Source organism: Salvelinus fontinalis, chromosome 3 (assembly GCF_029448725.1).
Source record: "Salvelinus fontinalis isolate EN_2023a chromosome 3, ASM2944872v1, whole genome shotgun sequence".
Lineage (NCBI taxonomy): Eukaryota > Metazoa > Chordata > Actinopteri > Salmoniformes > Salmonidae > Salvelinus > Salvelinus fontinalis.
This window is the reverse complement of record NC_074667.1, coordinates 24,210,404-24,221,931: the sequence shown is the minus strand read 5'-3', so window position 1 is coordinate 24,221,931 and position 11,528 is coordinate 24,210,404. Positions and strand designations below refer to the sequence as shown.

Here is an 11,528-nt window from a genome sequence, read left to right as displayed (position 1 = left end):
GTTAACATCATTTGCAAGTGTGTAACTACAAAACTATTCTGTACACTCAAATCATTGTCAATGATTTAACTTCATAAACTACACTCAAATATACATTTCTTAGATTCTTTCCAGACCTCAAAAGAATTTAAAAAAATCTGAAACCTGTGAATTTCCAACTCTGTTGACAGCCTCATTTATGTTTCAATATTAGGTCTACTATTAGCCTACTTGCATAGTAGAATTTGGATTAGCCTGACTGTGAAAGACCAAGATTTATCATTTTAGGTCATTGAGAGTACATTGCACTGTTTGTCATAGAATTTGTCACACAGAGCGTGTTTCCTTCGCTTGGCGGGACGCTTAGGATAATTCTTTTTTAGAAAGTTTTGAGTGTCCCCACTCCAGGCACCACTACACCTCTCTTGCAGTAGGCTACTTTTTAAAAACGGCAAAGCACATGTTCTAACTCAACTCAGACAAAATAAGACAAAAAGAAACATGGTGTGTTTAACAGTATTTACTTTATATTAAGATCATTTGATAAAAACATACAGCAACGACAGGGCTTTTCGGGTCCAATGCAATTTCTCTAGTCTCCACACAGAGCCCATGGTATTACTTTGGATTACATTAATCAATATATTTAGAAATATCAATACATATAAACGCTTATGAATCATATAAGCTAGAAGGCACCGTGTCAAACCAGACCATGGCCATTTCAATTCCCCAACCGGTTCCATTTACTCGACCCTGGAACGTGTCCGATTCTGAACCACCCGATTCACGTATGGCCTAGGATAAATCCATATCGAAACCATATATAGATATCTATATGGCTCATCTCGAAAACATGTAGTGTAGTACCTTAAAGGGAGTGGTGTGATTCGAGCCTACTGTTAACTAGTAGCAACACACATTCTGCTAAGATCTCGCCCATAACACACCTCTGCGTAACAAAAGCTAATGAGGGGATATAGCTTTAACCCAGACTTTAGAATGAACCCCTAACCTACTATGCTATTGCACCTGTCCTGAAACAACCCCTAGCCCCTACTCCCTCGTCGCTTGTGTAGAGCTGAAACACTTTTTCCAGGGTGCAAGAAACCTGATCCACCACCCTGACCACTGCGGGAACAGGGGCTAGGCATTGATTCTTTTTGGGCCCTTTTTCTGGTTGGGTCCTGTGTGTATCCAACTGCTACCAAATCCTTGATGCAAGAGCTTCAAAATACATAGTGAAGTCAACTACAAACTAGATCAAAAAGCTAGCTTCCAGTCAAAAGCAGCAGTTCAAGTCATTTTGGTCTCAGACGGGCTTACTCATCACATTTTCTCTATTACACTGACTGTATTTTCAAGCTACAATATACTCTTTAGGGTCAACATGCACACACACTTCTATTGGATTACAGCGAGTACAGGCAGAGAGAAAGTTGGACAATTCCAGATCAGTCCCACTAGAACACAAAGCTTAAATACTCATGTTGTTTGGCATTGTTTTTTGGGGGGCTTCGTTTTCAATCAAGCTAAAGGCTTACTTACCTTTTCTACGCTAAAAAGCTGTTTTGCGCTCAATGGTACAATGAGCTAACAAATATGTTTTTCAAAACAATATATAGGATGGAATTGTATGCATACACCAAATGAAGTACAAAGTTCAGGCATAGTGATAACAAACCTAAAACCTAAATATAGTGATAACAAACCTAAAACTGAAAAGGGTGTTTTTGTCCAGTTGCGTCTGTACGTGGATGTTATAATTTGTATAGTATACTAGTATACAGGTTTGCTAACTGTGTTTTAAAATGTCAAAGCTCTTTTTGGAACTCTTGAGACGCACAAATGTACCTTGCTCCAGTATCGTTTGGATAATGGCAATATGGCACGGCCAGTGCAGTGACTTTTTGCAATAAATATTCCACAATATGAAGTATACAGTGTTGTGTAAATGAACAGTCATCGATGCATATTTGGTCTCAATTTGGCTCTGTGCATGTCTGTGCGTGTGTCACCCAGTAATTCCTTGAAATCCATACACTTGAGTTTTGTTCTCTATTGCTTGAGATGAATGACACAGGATAATATAGAGTATTTTAAATGAGAACCTTTCACATCGAGAATATTCCAGGCAATGAACACTTAGTAAAGCTATTTATGAATTCAGAAAGGGATCGACAGAGAGAGAGAGCAAAGGTGAGGAAAGAAAGACAGTGTGTGTGCATGCGCGCGAGTGTCTAGTCCAGAGAGGACTGGTCCAGTGGTGTGTGTGTGTGTGTGTGGGTCTAGTCCAGAGAGGACATGTCCAGTGGTGGTAGGGGCTCTCTCCAATAGGAGAAGTGGCTGTACTCAGGGCAGTGGAAGGAGGATGACGTCCCATCCTTGGAGATCTCAGGGAAGAAGTGCTCCACCAGCTCGCCGAGGTGTGTGTACCTGTGACACACACACACAGAGCATAATGTGCTGGAGCTATCGCAGCTCTATGAATTCAGTTTTACTTATCAGGAGTCAGCGGATAGTTCCAATTCGCTGAATATTAAGTGACATGACACAGAATGCTCTAAACCAGAGCATGCAGTTAACATGAGCAATCTTTTTTAAAGAATGTAATTGAATTGGGACTGGGAAAACTGTACTGCACGTGTTGAGTGTGCACTTATGAGGAGTCGACTGACCACTGTCACTCTTCTCGGTTGGGTAGTACACTTACGATGACTTGTTCCCTTTGGTCTTCTCTTGAATGAGCTCTCCTTTGGGGTTCACAGTGAAGATCCTGGTGTCAGGGACACCCACCTTCTTATAGGCATAGGCATCCTGAAATAACAACACTCAAATCAAACTTTATTTCAAATATATTAGATACACCTCAATCCATCACCCAGGGAATGGATTTAGAAACACAGGCCAAACACATAGAAAATGAGTCAGCGGTGTGTCCCCGAACTACCACACAGTAAGCAGCAAATATCAACCAGGGCTTGACATTTATAAAATAAAATAAAAATGTATAAAAAAAAGTTACGAGTTTTTACTTGTCCGAAAGCTCAAGTCACTTTTCCAAAAATAGAAAATGGTCTGTAACACCATGGGCCAAAAAGGTGGCTGACAATTGTGTTGTATGTTGAAAGGAACCACTTAAAAAAAAAAAATCATCATCATTATTGCCATACAGAGAATCAGACAAAAATTGCATTCAAGCCCGTCTCAAAATACAACACTGACACTTTAAGACAAACCTTTCACAAATGTCTCTCAATTCAGGTTTCAAGGGAGATCTATTGATAGCATGGGAGCCATTTGTCAAGTCGGCTATTCTAAGAACATTCTATAATGTTGTCAAAATTACATGGCCAATATTGATTTGAAGGGAATCCATGTTTCCCAACGGTGTCAGATGTTTTTCTCAACTCCCGATACTGAGCACTTGAGAGACTGTTTTACAACCAAAGTAGGCTATGTTGCATTGGTTTTATGAACGCACCCGTTCAACTGCCATTTGCGGTTATTCACAAGTGCTTTTTTTAGGGCATAGGACATAACAATGACATTAATACATGCAAATAGCTAAACAGCCAACTACCCAAATAAATTTGCCAGACTACACGATATGTTTTGAATTGGCCATCTAGTTAGTCTGTTGTCTATCATTAATGTGACGAGGCCTGTGTTAGTACCGTACGTGTGTGGCTTACGTTGGTCCTGTTACCGAAGGCTGCGTAGAAGGGCTGCCTCTGGGGATTGAACAGATCTCGGATGTCGGTAAGGCAGGCGACCTTAAACACCTCGGGCTTTTTCTCCACCACCTCTCTGTGCAGGGCAGAGAAGAAACTGCTGGGGGCCAGCAGCACGGGGCCCTTGGGGAGGACGGTGCCTTTGTCGTTCACCCACTGCAGGTAGCCCTTGGTGATGTCGGCCATGCCGATGGCCCGCGCCGAACAGTACAGGAACTTGTAGCCGTTCCTAGGAGGGAGAGAGAAAGAAAGAGCATGGGGAGAGAGAGTGCGGGAGAGAAATATAGAATAATCTTGTCGGTTATCAACAGCTTCTAATGAGAAGCTCAGCATGGCATATTCAGACCAGGAAGTGTCACAATGTCACCATTTTTGGGCACATACAAGTGTTTCGGCACCAATGCATGCACAGTAAAAGTTAAAAGGAGGGTATCATTGGGCTGCTTCATGTTCATTATGTATCAAACAGAAGACATGTCCAATAAGAAATGCTAATTTTCATCTCCAAACGGTTTGCTGCGGTGTGCCCTACTGAACATGACCCTGGTGTGAGCGTAGGCACTTACTGGTGGATTTTGTGGTACAGTCGGGCGATGCCCTGGTGCGTCCAGTCTTTCCCCAGCTGAGGTAGGATATGCCCAAGAGCATCAGACCTATAACGAGTAAGCAGAGAGTTATTAAATCACTGAACACACATATACACTGGGGTTCGAAATGATTGACACCTTGATAAAGATGAGCAAAAATGACTTTATAAAATGAATATATTGAATACAAAAAAAGACAAGAAAATTATAGTATTTTATACTAATCCAATTGCTCATGATTACAGATCATCCTGAATGAATCGTGAATAATTTACATTTGATATTTGTCATTTAGCAGACGCTCCTATCCAGAAGCAATAAGGGTTAAGTACCTTGCCCAAGGGAACACAGATATTTCACCTAGTCGGTTGGGGATTCAAACCAACAACCTTTCGATTACTGGCCCAACGCTCTTAACTGCTAGGCCGATGCTAATACGACCTTTAAACAGGTTAACATTCACAAGGCCGCAGGGCCAGACAGATTACCAGGACTAGTACTCTGAGCACGACCAGCTGGCAAGTGTCTTCACTTATATTTTCAACCTCTCTGACCCAGTCTGTAATACATACAAGTTTCAAGCAGACCACCATGGTCGCTGTGCCCAAGAATGCCAAGGTAAACTGTCTAAATGACTACCGACCAATAGCACTCACATCTGTAGCCATGAAATGCTTTGAAAGGTTGGTCATGGCTCACATCAACACCATCATCCCAGAAACTGGGACTTCCTGACGGGCCGCCCCCAGGTGGTGAGGGAAGGGAAAACTTCCACACAAGCTCACAGAACGGGACCGCCGAGTGCTGAAGCGCGTAAAACTCGCCTGTCCTCAGTTGTAACACTCACTACAAAGTTTCAAACTGCCTCTGGAAGCAACATCAGCACAATAATTGTTATTTGGGAGCTTCATGAAATGGGTTTCCGTGGCCGAGCACCAGCACACAAGCCTAAGATCACCATGTGCAATGCCAAGCGTCATCTGGAGTGGTGGAAAGCTCGCCGCCATTGGACTCTGGAGCAGTGAAACGTGTTCTTTGGAGTGATAAATCACGGTTCCCATCTAGCAGTTAGACGGAACGAATCTGGAGAACGCTACCTGTCTCAATGCATATTGCCAACTGTAAAGTTTGGTGGAGGAGGAATAATGGTCTGGGGCTGTTTTTCATGGTCCGGGCTAGGCTTCTTAGTTCCAATAAAGGGAAATCTTCACACTACAGCATATAATTCAATTTTAGACGATTCTGTGCTTCCAACTTTGTGGCAACAGTTTGGGGAAGGCCCTTTCCCTGTTTCAGCATGACAATGCCCCCGTGCACAAAGCGAGGTCCATACAGAAATGGTCTGTCAAGATCGGTGTGGAAGAACTTGACTGGCCTGCACAGAGCCCTGACCTCAACCCCATCGAACACCTTTGGGATGAATTGGAACACCGACTGTGAGCCAGGCATAATTGCCCAACATCAGTGCCCTCACGAACTCTTGTGGCTGAATGGAAGCAAGTACACAAAGCAATGTTCTAACATCTAGTGGAAAGCCTTCCCAGAAGAGTGGAGGCTGTTACAGCAACAAAGGGGGACCAACTCCATATTAATGCCCATGGTTTTGTAATGAGATGTTCCAGGAGCAGGTGTCCACATGCTTTTGGTCATGTAGTGAACTTACTCCAACACACAAACTCATCACACACGCTGCTGCTACAGTCTATTTATCCATCCTGTTGCCGAGTCACTTTACCCCTATGAACACACTACCGTTCAAAAGTTTGGGGTCACTTAGAAATGTCCTTGTTTTTGAAAGAAAAGCACATTTTTTGTCCATTAAAATAACATCAAATTGATCAGAAATACAGTGTAGACATTGTAAATGACTAATTGTAGCTGGAAATTTCTAAGTGGGCCCAAACTTTTGAACGGTAGTGTACATACCTATCTCAATTTCGTCATACCCCCTTGCACATCGACTTAGCTTTTCTATATATATATATGGGGTACTATCATTGCGTATTCATTCCTTGTTACAATTTTTTTCTTCCTATTATTATTACTTATTCTTTATTGTTTGGAAGGTAAGCATTTCACTGTGAGTATAAACCTGTTGTTCACAAAGCATGTGACAAATACCATTTCATTTGATGAGTGAGAAAGTTAGGTCAAAGATCCTACCCCCAAGACATGCTAACTCTCACCATTACCAATAACGGGAGGATAGCATGTCTTGGGGGTAGGATCTTTGACTTTCTCACTCATTCACAATTTATTGAGGATTATCCGTAATCATGGTAGCATCCACAATGTAGAAGTGTTCAGAAACATATTCTATTCTTATTTACAATAACAGTGACTCCAAAATGACACAACACATTATTTACCATTCATTTCTATTGGGTACAAAATACTCCAAAACACAGCCAAAAGAAACTGGAAATGCATCCAACAAGTTTGTAGTCACAAGCTTGATGTGTTCATTGCGTGCTAGGAATATAAGACCAAATATTAAACTTTTGACTCTTAACACACATACCTGTATATTAAAGTGAATTTGTCCAAATACTTTGGTTCCCTAAAATGGGGTCTATGTACAGAAAGTCCTGTAAATGGTTTACCTGATATGAATGAAAACACCGTCAAATTAAAGCTGACAGACATCACTTTGAATAATTTCAAATGTGCTGAAGTACAGAGCCAAAACAACAACAAAAAACTAAGTCGTTTGAGTATCTGTACTTTTACTCCACTACATTCCGAAAGAAAATATGTCCTTTCTTACTCCCATACATGTTGACTGACACCCAAAAGTACTCGTTACATTTCGAATGCTCAGGCAGGACATCAATATGGTCCAGTTCACACACCTATCAATATAACGCGTTGTCATCCCTACTGCCTCTGATCTGGCGAATCACTAAACACAAATACTGCGTTTGTAAATTATGTCCGAGTGCTGGAGTGAGCCCCTGGCTGTCCGCCGTAAATAACAAATAAAATTGTGCCGTCTGGTTTGCTTAATATAAGGAATTTAATGTATAGCATTTCCTTTTAATCATGACAATTTAATAATTTCCCCACCACTGTACTGAAGTGCATTTAAAACCAGATACTTTTAAACTTTTACTCAAGTAGTATTTTACTGGCTGACTTTCCCTCTTACTTGAGTCATTTTATATTATATAGTATATTATATATATATAGTATAACTACTTTATTTATCAGAATCTTTAGGAGTATCAATATTTTTGACCGCTACATTTCTGAGAACAGTTTGTTTTACTTGTTAAACAAAATCTCTTTCTCTGAGCAATTGATGAGAATAAAATTCTGCTCACTTTGTGATGGTGCCGTCGATGTCGGAGATGACGACGCGGTCGTCCCAGTTCCACAGGTAGATGGCGGCCTCGCAGCGACAGGTGCCCTGGTACTGAGTGGTCACGCTGAACACAACCTTGTTGGCCCCCTCCCGCAGGTTCAACCGCTCCTGGCCACAACACAATCACAAGGTTAAGATGGCTTACTGAGGGGGCAGGGAAATTACCACATGGTCGGGATCATGAGGTAGTGGTCGTGTGTGTGTGTGTGTGTGTGTGTGTGTGTGTGTGTGTGTGTGTGTGTGTGTGGCAGTGATGACGTACTATCTGATCGGAGGTGAGGCGTAGGGACTTGCGGTACATCTGGCTGAAACACTGGGCGGTGGTCATGGTCTCGGAGGTCTCTGATGATAGGCTGCCGTCTCGGCCCAGGCCCGCCTCCTCGTCGCTTGTCAGGTCATCGAGAGTCGCCCTGGACAGTCACACATACAGTCACACGCGCACACAGTATTTTAGCACGCGGTCTTATTTCTCACTATATGGTAGGTAACTAATGGAATAGACGAGCAATTCTGCTAAAAGAAACCACAAAAGGTCAAATTCAAACTTTTCATGGAACTCTTTTAGGCAAAACGTGCATTTTGAGTTACGCATATGTGGAACAATGTGCGTCTGTGATCACTCACAGTATCGTTGTCGAGTGACCGGAAACAGAGGTTGAGGCTTCTTCAGTCTCTGCTTGTGCCTTCTCTTGATCCTGCTTGGAATTCTCTCCAGTCTGTAGTAAGACGGAGAAAAATATTGTTATAAATTAAAAGCTAAGCAGCTGTTTTCCCATTATCCTTCAATAAGATGACGATTTATGACATTCCAATCCAACTAAAATGTCAAATGAAGGTGCGCTGGTGCTAGACTGGGACAAATACTGTATGTGCGACGGCTAGGGGTCCCCAAAAGTCCTGGGTCGTGTCCATTCGGCCACACCGTAGCATAACATTTTGCAACAGAAAAATATTTCAGATAGTACCTCCCAGTTTTCTTCAGTTTCGTGTCTACTGAACACAACCCTAGCCTGGATTGAAAAACACTGTGATAGGCTACCTGGTTTGGGTTAGTGTCCATGTCCTTCCTCCTCCAGGAGAACCACCAGCGGCCAGACTTTTTGGGCATCTTATCCTTCACCAGCTGGTCAATGGCACTCTACAGACAGACAGCACAAGGTTAAAGGTCATATATTACACCTGCCACCACTTTCCCTGCTTTCCAATTATCGTTCCTTTATCCTTGGGTGCGTTCAGTACTACAGAACGGTGTGCAAAATTTAGTTCAATGGAAACGGTACTGTAGTGAAGGACCAGTTGAAGAACGTTGTAATTATGGTGGCCCAGAGGACATTTGTGTATAGTGTTCCGCAGGAGTTTACTACATTTTACATTTGAATCATTTAGCAGACGCTCTTATCCAGAGTGACTTACAATAGTGAGTGCATACATTTTCGTACTGGTCCCCTGTGGGAATCGAACCCACAACCCTGGCGTTGCAAGAGCCATGCACTACCAACTGAGTCACATGGGACTACTTCAAATGGTCACACCCATATTGATCGTGCCACAACATGGGGCCACCCCTCGCCACACCCACCAAACGGGAGCAAACGTACCTCAAAAGCTGTTGAAGAACGCTGCACACCGTTGTGAGGAAACGTGTCATTCAGTACAAACCGTCACGCAAAGGATGAATCAAACTGAACGCACCCCATAAAGTGTGCCCTGGTATACTACTCCCCTGGTGTTTCCTTTTAACATGAGTCTTCAATATTCCCATTTAAGAAGTTTTAGGTTGTAGTTATTATAGGACTATTTCTCTCTATACCATTTGTATTTCATAGACCTTTGACTATTGGATGTTCTTATAGGCACTATAGTATTTCCAGCCTAATCTCAGGAGTTGAAAGGCTTGAAGTCATAAACAGCGCTGTGCTTCAAGCATTGCGAAAAGCTGCTGGCAAACGGAGGAAAGTGCGGTTTGAATGAATGCTTACGAGCCTGCTGCTGCCTACCACCGCTCAGTCAGACTGCTCTATCAAATATCAAATCATAGACTTAATTACAATATAATAAACACATTAATATGGTCAAATCCGTAAACTATAATTTTGAAAACAAAAGGTTTATACTTTCAGTGGAATACGGAACAATTACGGTCTTTGTTAATAAGAAATGGTCTTCACACAGTTTGCAACGAGTCAGGCGACCCAAACTGCTGCATATACTCTGACTCTGCTTACACTGAACGCAAGAGAAGTGACACAATTTCAGGCACCGCATTGATTATATGCAACACAGGACAAGCTAGTTAAACTAGTAATATCAATCAATCATGTGTAGTAAACTAGTGATTATGTTAAGATCGATTGTTTTTTATAAGATAAGCTACCGATTGTTATGAAAACTTGAAATCGGCCCTTCTGATTAAATCGGTCGAACTCTACCTCATACATTCAAAAGTATTACAATGGAGTAGGTATAGACTGGTGAGAGATCGGTGATATACCTTTGGTAGATTCTTTTGAAAGACTTGCATTGACAGGACCATAGGGGCAGCTACTGCCCAGTTATAATACCTAAAAGAGCACCAAAAAAACGAATTAGTCAACTGACAGAGACCTATACAAGTCATACAGTATAATGGCAGAACCACAAGATCAGATGTATTGTATATCATTACCATATATGGAACTTACTTTGAGTTGATGCAGATAACCAGATTTGGATCTTCGATGAGTCCAGGGTTGCTCACCAAATCTTGGTAGTTCACAACTTGCTCCATAAACTTATCTGGAACAAAGGGAAATGGCAATAGAGATTGTCTCATCAATACAAATGGGTAAAAATGTAAAAAAAAATAATAGGTTACCACGTTATTCATGGGCTGTACATTTCGTCACAATATTGTTTTGAACATTTGTTTTAGGACTGACGGCAAACTGAACATTCTATTCAATACATCTTTCAATAGGTGCTGATAAGAGATCTGTTCTAAAGTGCATTACTGTCGCTTGAAAACCTGACGCCATATCTAAAAAGGTAAATTATTACTAGCAAAACCTTGTGGCATCACTTTGATGTCGCCAGATAGAATTTAGTTGCAGTATAACGTTTGGTTAGATGGAGACCGGACTTTAGCTAGCTAAAGTTAGCATTTGTAGCTTTTTTTTTGACAAGCTTTGATGGCTAATGACAACATTGCCAACTGCCTAAAGTAACCTTGACGACATGATGGCAAAGCTGTTTCCTACAAAATATTTGCCTACTTTAGCAATGTCATTGTATTTCCAAACCATTACAGTGTAATTTATGCAAAACAGTCATACATTCAAAGTCATTAGCCCTCATTCTACTTTTGGATATCAAATATGGCTGGAGGGTCTGTAGAACCTTGATAACAATGGCAACTACACAACTGAGTGAGAGAGGTGCAACCCATGAGTACAATGGCATTGTTGAATACTTGTTTTTTTCGTCTTGAAGGGCATTCTAGAGTGTGCATTATTTCCCATTACAAAACAGATTGTTTAAATCCTGGATGCTGATTGGTTGATTTGCAGGGGTCGTGGGACAACAACTTCCACAAAATACAATGACGTGTTAATGTCATAATTCCACTGTCCCGCAGCCCAGGCAGGAAAATTCTGAAACTTTATCGCCCTTGGGGAAAAAGCATCTACACATACATTTTCCCATGCTACTATTTGGTTTGAAACAGACCTACCTGCCTGGCTCTAAGCTAACTAGCTACAAGCATTTCGCTACACTCGCATTAACATCTGCTAACCATGTGTATGTGACAAATAAAATTTGATTTGACATGCCAATGATTTGTTTAAAAATAGCAACGTCGAACCATGGACAGCTCTTCCACTCGTT

The 11,528-nt window shown here is 41.6% G+C and overlaps 1 protein-coding gene across 2 annotated transcripts in view; it reads right to left on the bottom strand.

The window, feature by feature from the left end:
• Positions 1–484: 484 nt before the first annotated feature.
• The window catches only part of LOC129841504 (phosphatidate phosphatase LPIN3-like), a 35,909-nt gene continuing 24,865 nt past the window's right edge, over positions 485–11,528 (bottom strand). For both annotated transcript variants that reach the window (XM_055909800.1, XM_055909808.1), the window contains exons 10-19: positions 10,346–10,439; positions 10,156–10,225; positions 8,704–8,802; positions 8,289–8,380; positions 7,927–8,074; positions 7,624–7,772; positions 4,280–4,366; positions 3,675–3,942; positions 2,693–2,796; positions 485–2,415 (exon numbers count right to left, since the gene is read on the bottom strand). In XM_055909800.1, coding sequence (XP_055765775.1) covers positions 2,268–2,415; positions 2,693–2,796; positions 3,675–3,942; positions 4,280–4,366; positions 7,624–7,772; positions 7,927–8,074; positions 8,289–8,380; positions 8,704–8,802; positions 10,156–10,225; positions 10,346–10,439 — 1,259 coding nt within the window. In that variant the 3' untranslated portion in view covers positions 485–2,267. The remainder of the gene's footprint in view (positions 2,416–2,692; positions 2,797–3,674; positions 3,943–4,279; positions 4,367–7,623; positions 7,773–7,926; positions 8,075–8,288; positions 8,381–8,703; positions 8,803–10,155; positions 10,226–10,345; positions 10,440–11,528) is intronic.